General features: G+C 33.1%; 1 protein-coding gene across 1 annotated transcript in view; it reads left to right on the plus strand.

Moving 5' to 3' along the window:
* LOC129000485 (uncharacterized) overlaps positions 1-27,932 on the plus strand; it is a 74,214-nt gene that overhangs the window by 19,027 nt on the left and 27,255 nt on the right. Inside the window, exon 2 of the mRNA XM_054427447.1 lies at positions 10,281-10,535. Within this exon, the coding sequence (XP_054283422.1) occupies positions 10,281-10,535 (255 nt within the window). The remainder of the gene's footprint in view (positions 1-10,280; positions 10,536-27,932) is intronic.

Genomic DNA, 27,932 nt, shown 5'->3' on the forward strand with positions numbered 1-27,932 from the left:
ATGGAAATATTTTAGTAAAAATGTAATCAGACGAGTTGAAATTCGCTTAGTCTGTAGGTTTGCTGCGGCGGGGGTATTTCTTCTTGATATGTGACTTCTATACAGTAGCTTTTTTCTTACTTGTATATCTTTTGTTAAACGCATTTAACTCAAGCTCATTCTCAAGTATTGCAATGTATCGTGTATATTCACATGTATAATTACAATACTTATTGGATACATATAAAGTTGTATACATAAACTACAATAAACTATACCTTGATAACTGTTACAACATATCAATTGCTATACTAAATACTTCAAGTGGCATTAAGGCCTTTACAATCAGTGTGCTTACACATGTCTAGGGTGTCCAAATTGCAGAATAATTCATGTCATATACAAGTTGCAGACATTGGTTAATTGAGCTCTGAGATATGAATTAGACCGAGTAACTAAAGTAATCTCAGTATAGGTCGTTGAACATCGCAGCTTTACGGTTAAAACAGTCGCTTGGCAAATTTGTTTAGCTGCACATTCTATCTTTAGCGCGTTGTAACCATTTCGCTAAAGTAAAACCACCTTTAGCTATTATACAAATGTTTACTTACTGTATTCCGTAATATATAAAGAGTTATAATACCCTTGCCACAGCAAACCTGCAGACTAAGCCAATTTGCTTTTAACTGGCTATATTTCCACTAAAATAGTCCCTGAAAATTGTCAGATTCATTTCCTGTACTTAAGTTTGTTGCTACAGGAAAGGTAGTAAAGGAGTGTTTATTATTGAAGTGATACTATTTTAATATACTACATCATTTGTTTCTAAGCTCTACAAAATATCAATTTTTAAAAGGAATTTCCAAATTAATGTTTTGGGGTAAAATATGGGAAACCCCAATTTTTACCTCATAAAACTCCCCAACCCTGTTCCCTACAGTCCGATCATGACGGTTGTTCTCAACCTCTTTAGAACTAACGTAGGTTTATGTAAACCTACATATGTGTTTTGGAACAAACATGTGTTTGTTCCAAATTTCATCAAAATCGAATTAGAATAATCATCTTATATATGAGTTTAAATGGACGATGGCGTCTGGGGACACCAAAAACGGAAAAGTTAATCGGTCCCGGGCTTAGATCTTACCATCAGACCTACGGTAATAGCTTATTCCCTATTTGGGAAATTCTCTAAAAGGAATAGCCAACTGCTGCTTGTATGTAGAAAGTCTCTTTGCACGATGTATATATGACACAGAGAATGTACACTGAGTTAAATGGCTTTGTTGTATACCATGTTGTATACTTTGTAGTATACAACCTACCATGCATTGTTTGTTGGTACCAACAGTCTCAACCAATTCGTCTCAATTCAGTTCACATCCCTGTAAGATTGACAATGGTTTGTCTTCATTTTACTTTCATATTTGTAAAATATTTTATTACTATTTATTTATAATTTATGAAACGTTTATGACTTTTAGAAACTTTAACTACCGGTACCATCTATTTCATCAAAAAGTGTAAGAAAAAACAATAAAAAACTAAAAACCATACCTAACACAAACAAAGAAACAATGAATATTTCTGTTTGCATCCACTGGATTGTTTCATTACAAAATTGAAAACATTTAACGAAGTGTTTAATAATTACAAATAGTGATATTTGAATATTTTTTAATTTATTACTATTTAATATAGTATATTTGCTACGTTGTGCGATGGTTACTTGAAATTTATATAATAAACCGGGACCCGTCCTGAGCTAAGTTATACCGATGCTACTTATCACTTAACCAACAACATCTCAAGTTGATGAAGACGTGTTAATCTCTCCCTCCATATCTCACTGTTCTTGAGTTTCATCATTATTAAACTACTTAGTATAACATTAAAAACGGTTTGAATAATATTTGCGAAATATTATTCAAGTCTTTTTATCTTTATTTCCAACAAATGTGACACAAATAACAATAATCAAAAATTATTTTTTACAAAGTACCAAAATGAAAAGACAATTTTGCGATCATAAAGGAGGATAGTATCATTTTATGACTCAGTTAAAGCATTACTCAAGAAGATGCTTATAATATACCCCCACTTGGTGGCAATATAACTGAAAAGGCAACTTGTAATATGTCAAGAAAAGCAAATGGCGGGCGGGAATTTATCTGATGCACTGAATGCAATGTTTGTAAAGTAGATGGTCTATTAGGTAGACGATCGAAACCATCTACAATTCAAATTGTCAAGTCTCCCCTTCATATACATAGACATTTTTTTTAATTTTTAGTGAATATTCTATGAACGAAATAAGCGTAGGTATCATTGTAAGACCTGGACCCGAAACCGATATTATTTTTTTCCTTTTGATTTCCATAGAGGAAAAACACACTTTCCGTTCATATTCATTTTAAAATATTTATGTGCCCATTAGAACGATAACTCGAGTAAAAATCTTGCGATTTTGAGTAATTTTGATGAGTTTGTGAACCGCAGCATGTTCGGTATATGGGATTATGGGAAGTTTCATGGGGGTGAAAACAGATTTTCCCAGTTTTTATCCTTTAAACATAAAACTATGCAATCGCTCTCCAAATAATTTCGAAGACCTTACGAAACTAATAGTACAATTGTACAACTAGTACAAACAAACGTTATTGTACACCTAGGCCTTGTGGTCATGGAAAAAATTAAAACAAATTAATTTTGAAATCCCAATGTTATTTTTTATGATGAATAGGTAAAGCGTTGTGGTTCAATGGATATATTTGATCTAATTTGGCAGATTTATTTATCTTACACAAATGAATACAGAACCGTCTTACACTAAGCTATTAACGTTTTACTGAAATCACACTTTCCCTGGAGCAGCAAACGTTGGTACTTGCTGAACCTAAATAATAAATCTGACATTTTTATGGAATTATTTTAGTGATATTTTAGATAACAAAATTCAAATTAATTAAAATGCGCGTAGTCTGCAGGTTTGCTGTAGCCTGGGTATTTTTGGTTTAATCTACTGAACCATGTTTTTTCGTAGCAAATAATTAGGCCTACTCACTTTTAATCTAAACATGTACTCGTATCGATACTTAAAACATGTTTGGCTGGCTTAAAACGTAGAAAAGAAGGAGTAAAAGACTGGCAAAATATTTTTTGGATTATGATTAAAATTTTTTGTTGCATTAATATGTCGTGTCAAGTTATTATACTGTATATTATCATAGTATACTACTTCTAAAACCGATAAAAAATGTACCACTTAAATGAATTATTAAAATTGTAAAAATAAACGCTGCTAGAAAGAAACACTAATAATGGTTTTACAAAAGTGTTAACATATACAGAGTTTAAAACTACCTACTTTAAATAAATGAGTCCAACTTTGACACAAAACAATCCAACTTTGCCAACATTTGCGTGTGTCAAGTGTTGAGAGTTTTGTCTCTTCTCACTTCACAACAAACTCACATAATTGTATAAACTCACGATCCACAACGAACGTCTGAGTTAAAAGTAAACTGTCACACTGTATAAAATGAATCTACAGATAATTCAAGACAAACTTTGAATTCTTTATTTAAGACTACATTGTTTGTTGATTTACTTTACATTAGTTGCCTTTCTCTTGCTTTAAAAAGAGAAGATAACAGAGAAGAATAATGTGGTTTTTAAAAGCTACCATCTATTATACATCCACCATTGGCTATAGTAATCAGACTATTCTATTGTACCATTTCATTTTATGATAGTCTATTTGTTTTAATTCGATCAGTGCCAGAGTGGACCAATGAATCAATCGAGATTAAAGATAAGATTGATAAAGAAACATTTTCAGGAATTTTTGAGAATATTAATGTGCCTCCTCTAGTAAAGGTCTGCAGGGTTGGTAAGTGGTAACGTCGCGTCACACCGGCCGAAATATTTCCATGGTTATAACGGTAAAAACGAAGTGTAAATATTTTAGTGGAACAGCTGTTTCATTAGGCTGGTTCAGCGGTGTTGCCATTTTAGGCTCAATTTCTAAAAAAAATCTATCAACACTTTGGCTTCCTTTTAAATTTGATGTTTATAATTTCATATGGAGAATGTTTGCTAGATTCGAACACAAACTACGTCCCATCTCCCGCGATATACTGCAACACTATAAATAATTCAAACCGTGCCTTGTACTCTGTTTGGTTAAACTAAGGTGTTTAAGCAAATGTGCATCTAGACCCATGGGATAACAGATGTAGCACTGTTTTAAATGTGCCCCGGCAAAGTTGAATCTACGGTTGTATTGAATTCCAATAATTCTAAATGAATTCTAACTAGTTTGTAGCTGTAGGGCGTCCATGTTTGACTTAAGTACCTATGCAAATAAAAATTTTTCATCACTCCTTAACGAAAGTAACTATTTTCGATAACAGCTGATATCAATGAAAGTAGTCGTTTCCCAAGCTCTAATTTAGGGCGAGGGAAAATCGATCAGCTGATTTTCCCTCGCTCTAAATTTACTTTCCCTCGCTCTCAATTAGTTCTCCATTTATTCACTACGCGCGCCAGTGTTTTGTTACGGTTTAATTTAATGATTTTAATCAGCTGTATGTATTTTTAAAAGTTGTGTTATTCTTTTATTTTGATGTTTAAATCAAATTTATTGAGAAATATACGTAGGTTTCTTTTTAGAAGATTTTATTTTATTTTGATGTTCAATCAAATTAATTGAGAAATCAAATTGTTTTAATATACTGAGGTCTGCTATTCTGTGTTTGTGTATTTTTGCGTCGTGATGAAAAGTATCGTTCATAACTCGTACCGAAAGTTATTATCCGGCACTTGCTCCATTATTCCCGTCCTCGGCTTCGCCTCGTACGTGAAAATAGCTCTCACATACTCGGCTTCGCCTCGCACGTGAAATTGGAGTTCCCTATGTTCGGCTTCGCCTCACACAAAAACTTGGGCGCGCGACGGAAAATGCCACTTTCGGTCCTAGTAATGAAATATACTAATTCAAGATTTCTTCCCTTCTATAAGATTTCAACGGTGTTTTTCGGAACCCTTTAGCACTAGATCCACTACCTCCTATCTACAAAACGAAATGAAAAGAGCTCTAAATGATGAAGACAGTTCTCTGTATTGGCAAAACCCCTCCGCACCAATTCGATAAAATATAATCACAAAAAAATTAGAACAACTAAAATAATTTTAGAACGTTCTACGACAGAAAACCCCGCTTTAATTGTTTATCTTGTTTTTCATTGATAGCATCACGAACTTTGGTAGATTAATGACGAGTTCAATCCTAGCTATAACTACAAAAGTTTGGTATTTTTAAACCCTTCATAGCGTTTTGGATTTTCTATAAAATATATTTACGCCACTATGGTGGATTTTAAAATAATACCTCTCAAACTTACACTCATATTATATCACTACATGTTGATATTTAAAAAAATATATTTAGGGTTAGATGAGATTCAAAAGCTGGAAAAGCACAATCCCATAATGCAACTGGAGATATTTCAAGGCATGTCACTAGCAAAAGATCCATTACCAGATGAGCATCTATACAATCACTGTCTGGCTGACAAAGGCGTTGGAAATGAATTCATACCGAGATGAAAAGCGTTACATTATTCAATGTTGTTATACTCCATGCACACTCTCCATTGATAATATCTTTTATTGCATTTTAAATTTTTGTTTTTGAAAAATCAATCAGAATATGAACCTTTTAGGATGTTTCGCAGGTCTAAAAATATTTTTTGGATTTATTCTAGGTTAAATTGCAAAAAGTAAGCAAAGAATGTCGAAAACCTTCTTCTATAGAAGGGGTATTTTTCATTTTACATTTTTTCCCTTTTAGCGAATTTTCCTATAGGGAAGTAGCTATTACCGTAGGTCTCATGGTAAGACTTAGGCCCGGGACCGATTTACTTTTTCATTTTAATGTCCCCAGAGGCCAAAAACACCATTCGTTCAAATTTTTATATATGTATATATATATACATATATATATATAGATTTATATATATATATATGTGTCCGTGAACACGATAAATTGAGTAATTTGTATCCGATTTTGATGAAATTTGGTTTGAAGGTGTAAGGCGGGATAAACTTGAATGAGTTCGCGATCCAGCATGATCGGACCATGGGAACAGGGTTTTATGGGGGGTTTTATGGGGTAAAAATTGGTTTTTCTCACTTCTTACCCTCAAAACACAAAATTTCCCAATTTTTCTCTAAACCTTCTTAAGGAGCTTAAAAAACAAACAATTCAGTACATAAAAGTGTTTTCGTACGGTTATTGGTTACGGAGAAAACTAAAAAAATGGTGAATTTAAAATTCCCATGTTATTCTTATGGAGAATATTGTAAAATGTTGTAGTTTGCTTGTTTATGGATATATTTTGATCAAACTTGGCAAATTTATTTATTTTATAGTAAGCTATCAATATTTTACTAAAAACACACTACTTTATTAGTTTCCTTGTAGCAGCAAACCTAGGTACTCGTTAAACCTAATAATGTTAATTAAATAGATCAATTGAAAATCAATTCGGCCAAATGGAAATTCGCTTAGACGGCAGGTTTGCTGCGGTGGGGGTATTTGACTTTACTATTAAGTAGTGTTAAGTATAAATACAGGGTTTCCATAAAGTAATGGTTGGATTTAGTTATGAAATTAAAAAAAACTAGAAAAGATACAAAAAAAACTATACAGGGTGTCCCGGAACTCTCTACCAATATTTTAGGGCATTGCTCATGGGTAAGAAAAATAACTGAATATCATATTTAAACTGTCCGGAAGTCCTTAGTTACTCACACAGCCACCATTTTGTTTTGTCACTTATTAATTTTTTTCTAGAGAATGGTTAAACATACGAAATGAAAACTTTGCACAAACATTTATGACAACTAGACAAAGCTACCAAAAAATTGTCACGATTTTTCAAATTCATAAAACAAAATGGCGGCCATTTAAAATTTTTGTAAAATCAATGGCTTTTGAGTTATTTAAGAAAGAAAATTTTAAATGACCGCCATTTTGTTTTATGAATTTGAAAAATCTTCATAATTTTTTTGTAGCTTTGTCTAGTTGGCATAAATGTTTGTGCAAAGTTTCCATTTCGTATGTTTAACCATTCTTTAGAAAAAAATTAATAACTGAAAAAAACAAAATGGCGGCTGTGTGAGTAACTAAGGACTTCCGGACAATTTAAATATGATATTTAGGTACGTTTCTTACCCAGGATCAATGCCCTAAAATATTGGTAGAGAGTTCCGGGACACCCTGTATATTTTGTTGGGTTCCTGACATAAAAAAGATTTTATACATAGCTAATAAGCTTCAACATGACAACCATTTCTTGCTCTACATACGTCCAAACGAAGATCTATTTCAGCCGACAGCATTTTTGTTACAATGGGGACTGCATCCCTGGTTCATACTAGCAGATGGGCTAAATTTCAATTTTTTTTCATAAACTATGTTTTTTACATCCTAAATGGTCGTTATACTAGATTCACTGACTTTAGTTAACTTATAACTTAGTTAGGTACACACTTAGCCGTTTTCTTGACGGAAAAATGTTATAAGAAAATACAACTTGAAATTTATTTAAAAGAATGAGTAGGTTGTCAACTAGCAATCAATACAGCTGTTTCAATTAATATAAACAAAACTGTTTAAGCTACCGGATACAGGGGGCATCAATATAAAATATTGAATTTGTCTTACACTAGTTTTACAGACAGTTAGAACCCCACCATTATTTTATGAAAACCCTGTATATAAACTTCCCCCTTGGATTAAAAGCTATCCAATGTTTGTAATTAAAATCGAATAATTGATAATATTTCAAAATTATGTTGAAATTACATGTATTGAGGAAAGGCATTTGACCCCAAAGCTTTGTTAAAAAGATAAAATATCTTATAAGTTAGGTGTAAAGAGGTTAAAATAAATTAATAGTTTGCGAAGCGAATAAAATATCATATAGCAATATGTTACTACAATATTGCTTTCGTTACTTTCACTACCTACCACTTTTTTTTATTTTACAAATTTAAGTTGGATAGTTAACTAAACAATTGTTACTAGATTATTGTTTAAAAGGTTTATCTTAATTTTGTGTTGTTGGTTAAGTCGGAAATGGAACTGCAACTTTACCTGATTTTTTTTCAATCTGATTACTCTGCTACACATCCAGTATATTAGTGCGGAATATGCGTCTTCAAGATTATAAAGTAATTTCCTAACGTTCGACAAACTCTATTATTTAACTTTAGAGCTGTTTACATGAAAAATAGTTGACAAAATACTATGACAATTTTACTATTTAAAGGTCTATCTGTATTTTATTCGGTACTGATAAAACTGGTACTAGACATATAAAACCGTAAGCTGTTTAAGTTGTGATCTTTTCATATGGACGAATCGAGTGGATTTGCCGAAGAACCTTCTGAATAATTCAGGAACTGAAAGCAATTGAGGTGAAGAGATGTGATCAGTCTTACCTTCAGACGGAATGTGTAAATGTTTCATTGTCAATTCGTGTCTACCGAATGAAATTAAGGAATTTACTTGACTGGGTATGTGTCTATGTTTATTTCAGTTTAACTTCTGTTGAATTCATCGAGACTCAAAAATACTCTTTACAATTTCACCAGTGATATTTGTTAAGTTTTTCAGTGATTGGGAGCAAAATATATTGATCCACAGCTAGTTTTATTGCTTGATAAAAGAAGCTGAGCAAAATCAACTACTATGTCTTGATAATGTCTTAAAATTTACACGACTATTTTAAATCCAAATGATTCAAGAATATGTTTATTGGAACGCCAATAAAGTATTATTTAGCTCTACGCGAACGATACGAATTGATATTTTTTATAACTCTGTAAACGTGTTATATCCGTGTTAAGTATTCTATCGATTTAAAATACATTTTGCCATAAGTTTGTCTCCAAGACATAATATTTTTTAACATTCAACTAGTTTTGCCTTTGGTCTGGCTCTAACACATGTTTTAGGTGTTTTTTAATACTAACATGTGTTCTTTATTTTTATTGTTGTTTTTTAAATATTCTGTTTATGTTGACAAAAATATGAATTGTTTGTACTCAATAATTTTTACTCTTTATTATATTGTAATTTTTCTCCATCAAAGTATCTAACAAGTTCTAAGTAATTTTCCTCTCTATCACTATTTTCTTTATCACTAAATACCTAACCTCAGGACAAATCAAGTTAACAAAGAATAAAATAGTTCAAGGTAAAATCTCTAAATCTTCCTATTTGATACTACTCAAGCCTAAAGCTAAATTATATTCTCTCCTCTCTAATCGTTTCAATCCGTGATGAAGTTTGGACCAATTTTAATGTCCTAATTTTGTTTTTTTCTTCACTGGCCTTAAAATCAGTAGTATATTTTGTGTGGCTCATATATTATTGTAAATTTACCGTTATAAAGTGAAGAGAATATGTATATCCTAAAAATCTTTTAGGATTCTTATGAGCTTTGCGTATTAACTCTAAATTAATAGACATCTAAAATACAAACTGCATTATTCCTCCTTACTTTTAATAATTTATAATGAAAAGTATGCTAGAGCATGATTATTTGGAAAGCAAACTTCTTGACAGTTTCTGTTAGCAGAACTCTTTTGACAATGAAACCGTAAAATGAAACGTTATAAAGCATTGGGTATTTAATACTTAGATACTGAGCAATTAGAGGGGAAATGATTATCTTTGTTTCTGACTGAAATAGTTTGACGTATTAATTTAAAATAATTACTACAATATGAATTTGTACTATATTTAATGATCTGAAGATGATTCAAAAGATTTCAAATTTTCATCATGCCTAGTGTGGAAATTTAAACTAATTTATATTCAATCACATTTAACCCAAATCTTACCAACGAATTTTTCTTGAAAACCTCAAAACGGGTAAGATCACCCCCGATCGGGGGGGGGGGGGGTTTGTGGTGCTTCAAATTGAATACTGAGTTAAAATTAGTATATTTATAGGTTAATGTTGTAAGCACAAATAGAAGATGGAAGATGGAAGATGGAAAAATACAGAATGTGATATTTAGATTATGATTCGGTTCTAACCTTGCCTTTCCTAACCCAATCCAACCCTCAAGGTTATTTTTTAATAGTTTTGTTTCAACGTAGATTATGGTGATTGTCTTATAACTGGAAACACCAATATTTCTAAGACATTAGTTGACAAAAATACACATTCGTTACACAAGATAGGTGAGAGTAGCAAGTTATATAATTCTCTGTATCCAAGGGTTCTGTGATCAAAACAGAGACGGAGAGACTTTGATCAAACACCCTCCTGGTGGATACTTGTTGATCTCTCCCGCCACCCCTCGCGCAGTCGCACCAACCTCCTGTCTACATCACAGCCTCAGTCTACCAACGGGAACATGTGAGATAAGTCTACACTCTCAGTGTCTACACGTAGTCTACACAATCTACATGACGTCATCACATATATGCATCTCTCTCGCACTCATGCTACGTCTGGCTCTAGCCTATCAAGGTGAGTTGTGGGGTTGTCTGTTGTGTTGGGGTTGTCTGTTGTGTTGGGGTTGTCTGTTGTGTTGGGGTTGTTCAGGTCTACAAAGAGACAGCTTGTGATCTGACAGATGTGTCACTGTTTGTAACGTTGTAGAGTTGATATGAATCCGGTGAGATGATAGGTTAGTATGAGATGTAAGGTCCAAGTACAAGTTCCATCTAACCTAGTGTTCAAATTGTACACAAATTATTACTTGTGAACAGTTTTATGTATTTTAATTATAGATAATATCGAAATTCTGTGTACCACCATAATGTGAATTTGTAGAACAGTTTGGATAAAAATTGTATATATTACCGGAAAGTATATAATTCAGGCATTCTTTACAATGCCTGAAGCTTTTTGGCTAAGTATGAAATGTAGTAATAACGATAGGATTTTATACACTTTGATTAGTAATTTTGTGTAATGGTAATACTAGGCATTCTATAGCATGCCCAGAAGTGTGTCAGGGAAAGTAAAAAATGAAGATTTTTGTTAAAGAGCTATTTACCTAACAGTATTACTTTATTTTGTGTAAGGTTAGGTTAGGTAATATTAGTTCATTTTAGAAAAGGTAAACTAATACCAAAAAAGGAATTAACAGACTTTAAAAAAATCTTTGAGAATAGTGAAATATAGTTTATGGTTAGGTTAGGTTTTTTTTTAGATTAAATAAATCAATGCAAACAAGGATACAAAAGTCCAAAAAGAATCCTTAACAGTATTTTTATACTATATTTTTTGTGTGGATACTTTATTTTTATACCTGCAGTGCCAACGGGGATTCTATAGAATAGATAGGCAATGAGCATTATTTCTTATATGCCTGGTTCATTGAAGGCAATGTATAGAGTGCCTGATTATATACTTTGCCTTCAACATACATTTTACCAATTATTCGGAGTTAACCTCGTACACTTGTGATGTTCTGAATTTCTGAATCAGTTCATGTAAATATTGCGGACAAATGTATCAATAGTTGTATTTTTAATAGTTTTAATATAAATATCTAACGAAAACGTAATCAAGTAACAAAGTAATATGTATGGCTTTGCTAAATACAGTTGGAGCTATAAATGTCGATAATTAAATTCGTGTTTCGAATCAATGTCGTTACATTAGTCACTTGATACAGCGCAGATCTAATTAATTTCGTTGTATATGGTCATAGGATATTAAATCAGTTAGAGCAAGGTTTAAAAAAGTATTAATAAACCTTAATTAAAGTTGTACCCATTAGGCTTTTAAATTTAGTGTCATATTAGTTTTACATGTCTTCTAAATAGCCATAAATAAACTCTTTGCATCATAAATTAACTCAAATTATCTGTATCTGCTGTAATCATACCACTGTAATATTTGAATAACTATTATATGGATCCATTTGCCATTACTATTTAACTTAGAGTTGTTAAAACGTTGAAATTGTTTTTGAACTGATACGGTATATTTGATAACAAGAGTGGAAAGTGAGTAATTGCATTGAAGACCTTAGTTTGATCTTAAGTTTGACATATGCATAGTTTAACAGTTCGCCAGGAATTTTGATAGATTCCAAGTTTTTAAAGAGTTCTTGGTTAATTACTTGTTCAATTTTCTGATAAAACGGTAAATCAGAGTAATTATCGTCTTTATTGTGTGATATCTGAACGCAGAGAAGTAACCTCCAGGCTGAAACAACAATTTCCCTCCTGTTGTGAACGTTGTTCCACCACCTCAGAAAGGGGCAAGGGGGATTGTGTATTCCGCCTTCGTTAAGGGGTGGTTAAATTTATCGGCATGAGGTGTCATAGCCAAAGACTGCGCTACGGCTCTGAGTTTGTCTCCCTCCCAGCCGAAACACATTAGTCTGCCTTGCAAATACTCAAATAGATGGGCATTTTTATGCGATAAACGCAAAACGTTCCTATAAACAGTTTTCTTATGTATAGTAAGATTAGTCGGGTTGGGTAGCAGGAAAATATTTCAGTTTGGCGGGGAGGCTGACATTTTAGGTGGTTATAGAATACAATTTTTTGAACCTAAAACCGCCCAGACCCCAATTTTTAAGGACCTCGGTCGTCCGCAATGACGTCATCAATTTGGCGGCCGTAAGAGGATCCTGAGTCGCCATGCATTGGCTATAATGACTGAACCGATTTTTATGAAATTTTGGCACACAAGTGCTTGAATACATTATCTCAGCCTATGTTGTCAATGGTCGAGTTTGATCAAGTCGTTTCAAAATGGCGGCCGTTAAAAACTAAAATAAAAAAAATCTTTCAGTGTTTTGTGTTCTCAACTCCCTACAGAGATCTGCAGCAACCTATTCACTTTCCTTGCAATCAAAGGTTGCACTACCGTCTGTGCATTTCATGGAATAGGCAAAATACCCCCATCAAAGCAAACCTGCAGATTATGTGAGTTTCCATTTCCCTGATTTGATTTTCAATTAAATCAATTTGAATAACATTAGTATTGTTATATATTCAATAACATTCAATAACTTCAACATTGACGTAAAATCCTTATTTAGTGTTCAAATGGTAGTTTAAAAAGGCACGGTAATTAAAATGAATATGTATATAGTTAGTTGGCCATTACCAATCAGTAAAAATAATAGGGGGTGTTAAATATTGATCTCAGCAATTAAGTCATAAAATAAACTATTAATAAACGGTATCATTATTCTGAAACATACTTTCTCCCATAAGTTTGTCAACAACCTCATATCCGGAAATGGGATTTGTACAATTTTGTTCAGAATTTAAGGACTATAACATACTACATTTTTATCAAAATTGCTTACGCCATTTTTGGGAAAATCCGATTTTCCGTTATTTTATGGGGTTTTTATGGGGAAAATAACATAATTTACAATAACTTTTGAACCGTAATTTTTACAGGAATGGGATTTGTGCCGTTTTGTTCAGAATATAAAGGACTATAACATACTACATTTTTAACAAAGTCGTTCGGGCCATTTTTGGGAAAATCCTAATTTTCCGTTATTTTATGGGGTTTTATGGAAAAATCCCCATAAAAATAAACATTTCTAAAAAATGAAAAAAAAACTCAAAATTGTAAGGACCATAACATACTATGTTAAATCAAAACCAGATTTTTTCTAAAATCCTATTTTTCATATTGTTTTATGGGTTTTTTTTATGGGAAAATAACATAATTTACCATAACTTTTCAACCGTAATTTTTACAGAAATGGGATTTGTACCATTGTGTTCAGAATTTAAAGGGCTACAACATACTAAATTTTTATCAAAATCGTTCGGTCCATTTTTGAGAAAATTCGATTTTCCGGTTTTTTATGGGTTTTATGGGAAAATCCCCATTAAAAATCAAAATTTCTAAAAAATGAAAAAAACGCCTGGAGATAGTATGGATTAGAACCTAGATACCAAATTTCATCGAAATCGGACAACAGGTGTAGTCTCTAGCTCTGTACACATCCAGACACACAGACACACAGACACCATGACACTATGACACACAGACACACACACAGACATCACTTCGAAAACCACTTTTTTGGGTCCAGGGGGACCCAAAACGAATATATCCACTCAAAACTCAAACTCGAAAATTTTTACGAAAACAATACTTTCTCCATATATGTACTATGGTATAGGGGGAGAAAGTAAAAATGAAACATTGGCTTTCAACACATTTGAGGAGTTTTTACAAATACATTGATGTATACGACCTTTTTCGACCTGTTCTTACAAAATACTAACATATAATTATGATTTGGAAAAAAACTAAAACTTTTTGATTTTTACAACCTTTCAGTTGCTAACAAAGCAAATTTATATGTATGAAAAATTTGTAAGTATTTTTTTAGTCATTAATTTGTTTTGGAACGCTATACATTTAGGGTTTCCAGTCAATTCAAGTCTTTCGTCGTGGTCAAGCGACTTAATTCAAATCTAATTCCACACCATGTTCTTTACTACACCCACTACTATTCTAGTAGTTTTCGCCCTTAGGTGTCAACTTAGGTGACGATTACTTTCGCCATTGTAAATTGTATCACCAAACGATGTTAGGGGAAATTGAGACTGCTACCAAATAAAATAATAAACTAATATAAAATCGTACCAAACCGTTCAATACACTATGATTGTGCTGCTAAATAAATTTTGATAAAACTTGACGCAGCCAATACAGCTCGGTGACAGAGTTGAGAGGTTGGCACAAGGTCAAGAAGGTACTTGGACCCTCTAACATCCCCCCCTGTCTCCCCCATCCACAGGTCCACTTTGTAAAGGCTAATACCTGACTGGATGATAAACGTTGGATAATACGAGTCGATTGGACACCTTGTATAGTTTAAAAGTATTAATTTGTAGATTGTGTTTGGACTATTGAAGGAAAATGGTGGAAGAGAAGCACTTAAGTAAGATCATGTATGTTTATCGCAATTTAACTTTAACTTTAAATTGCAAAGTTCTAACTCGTTTAAAATAAAGGACACTTGCTCTCCGTATTTTGATTCGACCGACAGTTTGGCCCCCCACAAACGTTTTTAAATCACCTTTCCATAAATTTTCTAAAATCCACTACTTTTATTTTTTGGGGTTGTGGTCTCTAAAGGTTTCGTTTGAAAGTTTTCTGGGTGGTTTTGGGACTAAACCTAGTCCTGCCAAACTTAAGATCCCTAGCTCTTCTAGAAGTCTGTTAGAAAGGGTATACCTGATCAGTGAGTGAGTTACACATGCGGATGTATATTTATTTAGACTAATCTAATCGCAATAAGCTAAATGATTGAATCACTTTCTTAACAGCTGCTTGTTTGCATTTGCAAAATTGAAAATCAAGTTGGAAGTCGATTTGAGAGGTTATCTTTGCCTGAAATGTATATTCGTTGTACTGTATAACTTAGTTTGAATATGACGACAAATATAGTTCAACACACTCCCACATTATACCATAGTTAAAACATACTCCCTTAGTAGATTTCTCATCCTTATGGAACAGCTGAAGACAATTTTATTGTTAGTTCTGTACGGTTTATGTAGACGTTATGTAGGTCGTGTTTTGTTTACAATTTGTTTCCCGTTATTACAGCCATTTAAAACCTCGTTTAACCAAATAATACGATGTAATCATAAACAATAACTTGTCCCCTAGTTATATAACCAAACATTAAAGCACAAATCAAGAAATTAACCCTAAAATAATAGAAACAAAGTTTCGTCGACACTAGCGCCTTTGTGTCACGTATATGAACTAGACACGAAACACGTGCTTCAAAATTTACAATGGGATGAGAAGTCTAGATTATACTAAACCATGGTTCGTGAAAATTGAGCTCGGGTTTAAAAGAGCCACGTTACGCCCTAGTGATAAAATATACTAGCCTATTGAGAATTGAAATTTTAGTTCATTGTGCAAAATGTGTTTGTTCACATGGTTGCTTAATTTTTAGTAGTTACAAATGACAAACATTGCAGTTTCTAAGTCCAAACCAAACTATATCGTATACATCACAGTTTAAGGGGAACTATTAGTGTTTCAATGGCTTGCATTAAAAAAAAAATTGCAAGACCATATCAGAAACAATATCTGGGATACGGCCGTTGTCATTGTAATTATTGCTAGTAATTCCATTTAAAAGATAATTGGTATTGCCCGATTCCATCAGCGTATTTGGTTTTAACTTTAACTTTTTGCTAACTACTTTTTTCAAGTCTAAAAGGATTATTATCAATATCTAAGTAGTAGTTATCATGATTACGTTTGTTGTTTTAACTTAACTAAATTTTTCGTTTTGATTTAAATTCTACTATACCATATACTGTATTTGACGATTGAGATGTGCATTGTATAATTTGTACCCAACTCATGAATAAAATATGTCTATGTCTATGTCTAAAATGCCCCTAATCTCCTGGACCCTACCTCAAAATTTAAAGAGTCTCGACATACAAATCGTATTATATATTTTATGAAGCTCAAGCTTAGTTTAATCAGACTCCCTTGCTATCCGGGTTTGTCGAAAAATAATTCATAATGTAACAAACTTTACAATAAAAAGTGTTGTTGAACTATTTATTAGAAACCCAGACAGCTAGATTATCTAATAAATTAAACTAGGCACCATAAAATCAAGAAAACTTATTGTAGTAACAATAATATAATTTAAATAACGTTGGAAACTTTTAATACACGACTTAAATTAAATTTATAAAATGTTTATGCAAAATAAACATTTTATAAATTTAATTTAATTTTTTCAGCTTTAGCGTTTACGTTAATTTTAATCCTAAGTCATATCTTCAATTATTTCCCATAGCCAAAACTAATATCAAAACGGTTATAAACAAAATTATACTTTTAACTTAAAAACGTTTTATTTGTGGTATTTTAAAGAGTGAAGTTTGTGTCCTGTTTAAAATTATTGTGTGAACTTTAACCTAGATCTTACCACACTATGAACTCTAGAGTTTATTTCCTTACTTTTAGATGAATTCTTTGATTGGGGAAGATTTCACTGGAATAATGTTGAGTTACAAAAAGAGAGGATAGTAGGGGTTCCTCTGGGGTACCTGTTCCTTGTCAACAATTTGTCGTGTAAAAGAAAGTATGTTTCCCCAAAGGATAATATCTGTCTTTATGAAACATATTTCTCGTTCAAAGGCAGTTTTATGTAAGCTTTGAGGCTTACGGATATTTTGGCCCATTTAAAAGGTAGTAAATATTTTGAGTAAGGTATAACATTTTATCGACTTGATAAAATAATTAACTATTATTGAGTTTGTTTGGAAGTTTACTAAAATAGGTTTACATCTCATACCGACTACAGTAAAACCACTAAGGTATAAAACGTATTCCAAGACTTTCATAAAACTTAGTATTCTCAAAACTCGCGGCGTGAATAATTCAAGTCTTCAAAATGAAAATCTCAGCTTAACTCACTTTTCACAGGAATTGTGTTTACAATGTCAGTGAAACGATGTGCTAATATCGTTTAAGCTTACACAATATCAAGGAAATTCTAAAACAAGCGCACAAGTGTACGAAAGTCTCCACGCGAGTGAGGTGTAAAAGAGTGGGGTAATATTTCCCCAGAGATACGCAAGGGAATTGTTTTGCGCTGACTTTTAATGCTTTTACCTTCAACCTGAGACGCCGCATTACCTTTTAATTTCAACAAACGCGCGCTTGCTTTTAGTTGTTCCCGCTCGACGATAAGTGCATTTACACAGATCGCCTCTGATTTTTAACTGGTTATGTCCATTTTAAGAAGATAACAGTTAACAACTTGAAGAACTCTGACGTTTTGCATAAATAAGTTGCATAAACACGACTGATCTTCTTGTATCATGTCTTTGCAGTATGGGCATAAATATTTTATCCATCATCTAACTTCTAACGTGACAGTACTATGATCTCACCTTCCCCATACAGTGTGTTCGAAAGTTGCCACGACTAAATTATTGTGAAATCCGTATTGATCCTATTTGTTGTAAGATAATTTAACAAACGATTAAGTACTTGTAAGTTCAGTTATCGTAATAGTAAGCTTACGCCCAAGTGAAATTATTTTGGGCATTTCCACCACAATCGTAAAAAAACATTTTCAAACGTTTCGGGATCTGGAATTCGGTCCAGTCCTCAGGTATTCTCTTTTTACTAAAGGACGGGATTCCTATTACGAAACGTCATGAAAAATTTGTTTTTCACAAATCGTGATCGAATTAATATCTTAAAAAACGTAAACAATTGGATGGGACAGTAAGATGTATAACAAACAAACTTGACTACAATACCTTTCGAGTATTGTATTTGTAGCACAGTCGAGTTGATGTTTAATAACTTCGAGTCGCTATACTCTCGAGACTAGACTCCGAGGAACAAATTGTTCAGTTTCATCACATTGAAGCCCAGCCAAGTGTGGAAGCTTTTGTCATCTCACATGGCTATCATTTCCCGCGATGTATTGTCGGTGGAAAATTGATATTTTGAATCAGATATTTTTTAGAATTCACCATTGTGCAGAACGTAGTGTTGTAACTGTTAGCCATTTGTGATTTAAAATGGAAAAGATACAAGATAAGAGTAACGTTTGGTGTATAGAAAACAATTTACCCATAAGTCACAGTTTGGCCACAGCTGTCTTGTCAAATTAAATAAGAGTCTGAACGACACAAACTGGGACACCGAATCGAGCTGTACAACTTCAGTCATCTTGCCTCAGCTGGCCACATGTTTGGAAACTTTTCGTTTGGCAATATTTTATATGTGGATATTAGATCAAAAATGTATTAAGAACATATACGTCTATTCTAATCTATGTATATATCCATATACTACAATAAGGGTTTTCCAGTTACACCCCTTTTCCAGCCGTCCTACTTAATTTTAAGATCGATGTCACTTTAAAGACGATATACCGCATCTGCGAATGGTAATCAAAAACTTAATTTCCTTTAGGGCTTTGCCCCTTTCGTATAATTTATTTTTAAGGTCAATTTTCAAAGATCCAGTTATGCTGACCAACTTTCTGTAGCCAATAACGGTTTAAATATAAATAATTTTAGTTTTACATCGGTTCCTTCAATTGAATCACAGATAGATATTAACAAGAGACTAAACAGTTTATGAAAATCTATTTTTAATCACTCTTTATTGCGTAGACCTAAAAGAAACAATTTTGTTGTAAATTAGTAGGTTATTAATTAAACTAATAACTGATCTAAAGAAACATATCTTGAAAAGATATGAAGGTTTTTGCACTGAACTCATTTTGCTTCGGAAACAAGAAATTGGCACCGGCTGGTCCATGCAATTGGGATGTCTAAATTGAGGAATTGTAAATTTTCAAACTATTAAAATAAATTACTATCTTGTACTCCAAGAACCAAACTACATCCATTACCGTGGTGATTTGAGTGTCCATTGATAAATGCACATTTTAGACTTGACAACTTGAGTCTACATATACAATAATATTCATGTATATCAACTATCTATTCAAAATGCACATTGAGTTGTAAGAGAAACTACAACGGATAGTGAATAAAACATTCAAGTTCTCAAACCCTGTATAGCAGGCAATAAAGACACCTCTTATGCCACTTCTCACTGGCCCCCGGCGACTAGCACTAGCAGCTTCTGGGGTAGCTTTTTAAACTCTGTAAAAGGTTCTTTTTTTTACTAAAACATAACCTATTAATCTACAAACCTGTAAGTAAAAACGTCATATGGAAATACAAAGACATACAACTTGACTAAACAATCATATGTTTCTAAACAAGTTCTAAAAGAATATAATAATTTACGTCGATTATCACAATCTAGCTTTTTGTGTTTGTTTGTAAACATGTTATACATGCATAGCATTGACTATCTATACAGGGTGTCCCACGAAGAGGTTTAAACGTTTGATTTTATATTTATTGCCCATTTATAGACCGAACATTTTGAAACTTTACTTAATTTATAAAGTAGGGTTTAAAAATATTCTGGGAGAATTTCAGTTCCCTAACCCTTGTGGAAACAAAATAGGGGCTTATTAAATGTTCTTATTAACTAATTATACAGGGTGATCAACTCAAGGAGGCCACCATTGGGATATCGGAAACGGTAAGAATTAGAGAAAACTTTAAATGGGGGACATTCCTTTACTTTTTGTGGCAGTTAAAAATATGATTTTAGTTTTTCAAAATTCAGCCGCCATTTTCCAAAATGGCGGCCAACTTTGAAATTTCTTATGGAACACCCTGTATTTTATCACGTTTTCGGATAGAACATGCAATTTAAAAACTTTTTTATTCTTCACATTTTTTCGATAAACCCACTCGTTTAGGAGTTACAGCCTATGGAAAAATGACTTCCGGTGTACATTTTACATCATATAGCTTCAAAAAAAGTAGGTTTATAGCGGAAATGCGAAGAGAAAATAAGTCAAATCAGTCTTAAAAATGCATCCACATTCCATAAAAACCATAAAATACACATTTTTCCACTTTTCAAGTTTGCCGCCATTTTGGAAAATGGCCGCCATTTTTAAATAATAAAATTAATATTTTTAACAAATTTTATGGACTTTTTGGAATGTGGATGCATTTTTAAGACTGATTTGACTTATTTTCTCTTCGCATTTTCGCTATAAACCTACTTTTTTTGGAGCTACATGATGTAAAATGTACACCGGAAGTCATTTTTCCATAGGCTGTAACTCCTAAACGAGTGGGTTTATCGAAAAAATGTAAAGAATAAAAAAGTTTTTAAATTGCATGTTTTATCCGAAAACGTGATAAAATACAGGGTGTTCCATAAGAAATTTCAAAGTTGGCCGCCATTTTGGAAAATGGCGGCTGAATTTTGAAAAACTAAAATCATATTTTTAACTGCCACAAAAAATAAAGGAATGTCCCCCATTTAAAGTTTTCTCTAATTCTTACCGTTTCCGATATCCCAATGCTGGCCTCCTTGAGTTAATCACCCTGTATAAAATTGTTGCATTAATTGTTATTTATTAACTAGTGATGGATCACAGTTTGAATATTTTTTGAATCTACTTTTATGGTTTTTATTAGGCTATGTTATAATTTCCTGATAAAAAAAGCCAAATCTCCCTAGAATGCAATAATACAAATATTTTACAAAACCAAAAACACAATTTATAATGATTTTAAAGTGTCATTTTTTAATGTGCCGCCATTTTGTTTTTACAAGAGGTAGGGAGCTGAAATTTTTCCAGAATATTTTAAAAACGTTCTTTATAAATTGAGTTAGTTTAAAAAAGTTCTGAGCATAAACGGGCAAGTAATATAAAATCAAACGTTAGTCTAAGATGCATAGTCATGCTAGTACAAAGTTTCAACAAGTACAGCGTAGAGTAGCTAAATGTATCTAAAATCAAGTAGGGAGTTATCGTTTTGCCTATAGTTTGTGAAACGCTAACAGGCTTTTCAATTTACGAGAAGTTAAATTGAGTTAACACACCTTTCCTAAGGGAAAGTAGTATTTTTATGTAATATTGCCAATGCTTAGGCTCAGCCTTAATTTACTATTTCGATATAACGTCCAGGAAAGACAAAAAACCCGTTCAAATAATTACTTATATTTTCTATATTTTATCATTTAATTATATCTCAATAAATTTTGCCAGTCAGATTAGACTACGAGCAGAGGAGTCTCGAGGGATTTTGTGTGTCTAAAAACGTTTATGTACTTAATTTCAAATCTTGGAAGATTTGATTTTTCAAATAATCTTAAAGTATTACAGGCAGTGTGCTTAATTCTATAATACTTCTATGGATAATAGATAAGTACAATATATTAGTTACAGATTACTTGATTGTTAAAATAGATAGTGATAAAATATAACATATTACTTTATGTTTTATATCAACGTAAGCGTTTTCATTTTGAAAAAAAAGTTCCAACAAGCACCACATCATTGTGCTTGAAAAAACCATTCAGCTCATTGAGCTCGCTTTATCTAAGCTATTTTGGGCATAGATCCACGAAAAAAATTTTACTATGCACTTTGTGAATAAAATTAACAGAAATGTAAAACAGTTTACTCTGCAGGTTTTCTGCAATGTGGGGATTACTTCTCATCTACAACATAACTTTAAAATTTGGTGACCCAAAAATCTCAATTTAAATTTTATTTTTAGCTTGATTCGACATAAAGTTAATTTAGTAGTAATTATGTTTCACCCTGTCGTATAAATACATACATTTGTAGTATTTACACGGTATTAGTTTTAATAACGCCAAACCTGAGTCTGTTGAACGCTACAATACATCCGTCCTCTGAATCAATACATTGCGTTGTCCGTGCTTCCACTGGCTAAACAATCATCTCTGTATCTTAATGTATTCGTATAGCTTCTAGCTTGTAAGCTTGTAAGCTCCTAGTTTAGTAAGACTCTGATTATTAACAATAGATTAGTATTTTTTAGATGTTAAGTTTAGTTTCTTCTACTCACAGCTTCTCAAAAACAAATAAATGATGATAATTATTTGAAATTTGTAACATTTTTGGCAAAAAGTATTTTTTTTTCAAAACATTTCCGTGGCTATGAATAAATTGTGTATCATTATAATGCGAAATAGTGAATAAAAAATTATCAAATTGATATATAAATATTAACTGGTAAATCTATACTAGTTACTTTTGTCGTTTTAGTATTTTAGAAATAATTTAATAAAAACACCTAGTAAATCTGCACTACAAACAGTATTAGACAACCACTATTAGTATTATTATTAGTATTATTAGACAACCACTAAACCTGCACTAAAAAGTGTAGTATGTAACAACTAGTAGCTCTACAACATAAAGTAGTACATGTAGTGAAACAAACAGTATTTCTACACCACAAAGCAAAGTAACATTTGATAAAACTGCCAACAAATCTTCACTGCTAAACTAAACTAATGAAACAAGTAAATCTGTATTTCAAAGTGCGATACGGTGTATCACTCAACCCCAAAAGTTAACATTATCTCTAATACTGATCCAAGCTAAACTATTCCCCCGAGTTTCTCTAGAGGAGTTAAACACACTTTTAGACTCACACTTATGCTGAGTTTCTCACACAAGACATGTTACTAACATGTATAACTCAGAGTTATCAACTCTGCAACTTGAAATGTCGTCCTTTTCACGTAACAAATGATAACCACTGATGGCACGATAGTCTATCTTTGGACGACAGGAAGTTTTGAAACGGAACTGCTAAGTTTCATTTGAGGGTGTCAGCAAAATGTCAGTCAGTGTTAAATTATTGATTCTTTGGGAATCAATAACTAGGGATCCTGATGAACGTCAGGGACCAAAAAAATATAGATCATAAGATAGGTACCATAGAAGAGCCAAGGTACTTTGGTATGCACTGTGGATGCGATATTCCCTGGTAACGACCCGCAGTAATATCCTGATAATAAGACCAATTCGTTAATTACAAGGCAAAAATGTGGTTTGAAGTCCACTAAAAACTGTAGGTCCCTTAGTTGCAATTGGTTGTATGGGCTATTAATTAACAGCTGTGTCTAAGGAACATGTCGGCCTTAGTCACTAACAAGACTACAAGATCGCCACTCATCTCCATTGGCTTAAGCTCCTTGGCTTAAAATACTTTCATTCGTATGGTCGCCAGTTCATAAGAAGGAATTAAAGTATTAAAGTTATTATACCGAGCACACCAAATAAACTTTAATACTAAGGTTATGACCTAACCTAACCTAAGGGTGGATAATGTTTTAGGTTAGGTTAGGTTAGGAATATTTTGTAATTTAAAGTAATCAAAACCTCGCTTGGAAGTAGATTTATCGGTGTGGTCGGTATAATTACCAAAGTACCTAGGCATTTCTCTCATATAATTTTTTTATGAACCCTGACGTTCATCAGGAGCCCAAGTTGTTGACGCCTACATTAGTGCCTAAAAATAACAGTACCTGTTACATTCCTTCCTTGGCTGTACAAACTATAAGCGATTACCATCAAGTTGCCCAATTGCATTTTTATGGTATAGCCTCTGGATCACTGATTTTTACAATAAAAAGGTTTAAATTACCTGTATCCGTCAAGTGATCCTGGTTTGTAGTTAATTGACTACAGCCGTTTCATGTTGTAAAAACACATCTTCAGGTCAAACGTATATACATTGATTTAATCCATGGAATGGTCGTCAAGGTTTAAAGTTCACAAAAATGACACATACACGTACACGAAAACATTAAAACATAAATTGGCCAACACAAAAATATGAAAAACGCGTGATAGGCATCGGACACGTACGGCGCCGCTAGAAGGTAGGTCATGACTGTCGTGTGCCGGAAGTGATAGCCCCCCACTATCAGCTGTTATCTATTGTGGTCTAAGATGCGTATGGCAGCATTGTAAACAATGTTCGACTCGAATGAGAGTTTTTCATTTAAGATGTTATCAGGCTGTTTTTTTTTAAGCACGATATATTTCAAATTCTTCTAATGTGTCCATGTATTGTTACATAAATGGAGAACGTTGAGATTATTGTTTATATCTGTATAGTTGTGGTTGGAATTAATCAAATGGTTGGAAAATGCCGACTTAGAGGAAATTTTAGGCAGGTGTTCTTTGAATCGGGTGGTAAATGATCGTGACGTCTGGCCTATGTAGAAGCTTGGGCAGTCGTTGCAAGACAATTTATAGACTCCGGTTTTATTGAACTTGTTGTCTACCCCTTCTCGTTGGTATCTTGATTTTAGCATCGAGTCAAGTCTATTTGACGTCTTGAATGCTACAACGATGTTACTTTTTGTCATCTCGCTTCTTAAGGTGTTATTAAGAACAGTTGCCCAGACACAGTTGCCCAGTTGCCTCCTCAAGAAAACGTTGTCAACCGAAGTGTACACATGAAAGCTACGTTGGAGTTCAAATCAATATCTGCAGGTTTAACTCAATAAAGAAAATTGAAGTGGTTTTTAAATAAAATTGCACAAAGGTCTTGAAAAGCTATATTTCTAACAATTTCTACCAGATACTTGAGTAATATTTCCAACCCTGAGAAAATTTGATCGATGCAATACAATGTCAAAATTTAGCATGTATTATTTCACTATTCATTCGAAGTAATGCTACTTACTTACTTTCCGTGTCCGGAAATCAGACTTCACTTTTCCAAAAATTAGCTATTTATATGGCTTTGTCATTCGCATGTAAAAAATCAACTAATCTTGTAGTAATGTTTGGCACGGGTTCTACTATTACAGTAAAGATAAAGGCCAGTCATGTATATCGGACCAGAAGTACTATAGGAGGTGTCAATGGCGATAGAACCGCAGCCAAATCACCCCCTCCCACTCAATAACCCCCACCTCTGACTCATAAATAACCTCTCATTCGCCTGCTAATAGCCGTTATTTGGCCATATCTCCAACTCAGCTCAAATATGATTTATCAAACTGGGTCAGGTTATATTACAAACTGTCTTGAGTCTGCAAAAAATAAGTCTTAAGCCTGTGTTCATGCTAAGGAGCTGATCGTTTGCTACCGCTTGAATAATGATGCCTAGAAGAATAATACATGTTGTTTTTACAGGTATTGTACCGTTTTTATTTCCATAATCAACAACATAGTTTTAGAATAAATAAACCTACTGTACCACATAGCGTTGTGTAATAGCTATTTTCCTACAGTCACCCGACAAAGTTGGCTTCCTTGTACTGTTTATAGTACAGAAAGCTGCCAATCGCTGCATATTTATACTTTGCCGTACGGTTTATACTTTGCCGTACGGTTTATACTTTGCCGCACATCAGGATTCCAACGAAACAACACAAAACAGCGTGGTTCTATTATGCACGTAATCCCTGTACGCTTGGAAATAGGTTGGCAACACTTAAAGATAATAATACTATGAGCAGCTGATTGACTATTATAACTACGATTTACCTGTCATTTCGTGTTTATAGTTTCGGTATTTCTGAACTTCCTGGACTTTTCTTTTAAACGTTTTTAAAACATTCCTACGATCTTAATGAACCAGAAAATACCTTTAAAGCATTTTATTAGGCACGGAAACCACTTCAAATTACAAAAACATACGGAACTATATTCTCAAAACGCGGAGCAAATTTCTTGCCGAGGAAAAATAGCGGAGTGATACGGACCGCGGGTACTACTTTCTCTATGGCACCAATTGTGTTGCCAGCTGAACCTAAAAACGTGTTGTATAGTGTTTGAAAGACTAATTATTTATATGCTTTATAGTGACTGTAGGAAAAATATAATGTGTAACACGAGTGAAAAGGCCTTTGCTGCACTCGAGATCATTCCGCACTCGCCTGCGGCTCGTGCGTAAACATTGCTCTCGTGTGCAGCAAAGTGCCACTTTCACCACTAGTTACACAAATAACTATTACCTTACAAGTGTAGTAAGAGCGTTTTTACATCACGCATGTGAATGTTGTGCAACGAGCGGAAGCGAGTTGCATAATTTACCTAAGAGATGTAAACACGCTCTTGCGTAACGTGTAACGTACAAGATTTTACCTGACCTGACAATATACAGGAGGTTACGAACAATATTTTTCATTATCCATTTCACTCATCTTCTAACAGTATTGTTTATTTACAAACAAAAGCTAGGTTAGTAAAACTCTTCAAACCATAATAAAAATCATTCGCACAGCTGATTTCTAGCGTTGAACGTCGTTGGCTCCATAGAGGTATATTTTTAAGTTAAGCACTCAATGTTATTTAAATGGGTTTCATTACCTCACCGAGGGAGTTTTATATAAGGGAGTATGTTTTATGTTTTATCTATGGTTTTATTCAACTTTACATCACTCGAGAAGTAAAGAAACTGTATACATCATGCTTGGGATAGGGAAGTTTAACATGGCGGGTTAGGTAAAATGTTATATTTAATTTGTTTAAACTGTCTGAAAATGTCAAATAAGCATTTGACAGTTCTGATTGTTTACTTCGAAATGTCATCGCAAAGGAAAACATTGCGAGTTTTCTCGTGCTTCCAGAGAGACCAATTAATATTTACTTTTCAAAACCTTACCTCAGAATTTTGGACATCCAAGGGGCGTAGCCCGAGAGGAACTCTGGGAAGTGAATAGACCTAAGGTATTCCTAGATATGTGGACCATCTTTGTACTTAATTTTGGGTGTATCGGTTTAGTATTTTAGTCGTGAGAGCCACACAGACAGACAGACTAATAACCAATTTTATAAATAATTTTATAATAGTATAGATAACTGATTTTAATACCTCGATTTTCATCTGACTTAGGCTGATCTTAGAAGGGTAGAGTAAATCCTGAATCCCCTAAGACCTAAATAAAAATCTATAAACATTTAGAAAACATAACCATCTACACTACTATACATATCGATCGATCCTCACTGGGTTATTTTGATTACTGTATGCAAGATTTTTTTACGTTACTCTCATTAACGTGTATTGTACTTTTAAAACAAGCAGAGCCACACAACTTCGGTAGATCTCGGATCTATAGCAGATACCTAAAAGAAAACAAGCTAAAAGGATAGTATATACACAATATAATCTAAAATTACTATTGAGAAACCTGAAAAACTTTAGAGATGCTGTACTTGAAGTTCATTGTTGGTCATTTAAACAAATACCAATAACACAAATAGTTGATGGTTTAAAGTTCTGTGTAGTACAAACAAAACTTCGTCAATACTTTATTGATATACTGTAACGATTGTATTGGACCAAAACCACACCAATGTAGCCAGTCAGCACACGTACTTGTGCTACCTTTACTGGGTCAAACGTAATACCACTTCATACGCCTTAGTCGGTTGTCTTTGACGAGTATATCTGACCACAACCACATCACAGACGCGCAGACAAAATGAGAACCAAGTATTTATGTTTTGTGCTTAAATGTCTG

Source organism: Macrosteles quadrilineatus, unplaced genomic scaffold (assembly GCF_028750875.1).
Source record: "Macrosteles quadrilineatus isolate MER2022 unplaced genomic scaffold, UCM_ALF_1.0 Scaffold_8__2_contigs__length_117827958, whole genome shotgun sequence".
Lineage (NCBI taxonomy): Eukaryota > Metazoa > Arthropoda > Insecta > Hemiptera > Cicadellidae > Macrosteles > Macrosteles quadrilineatus.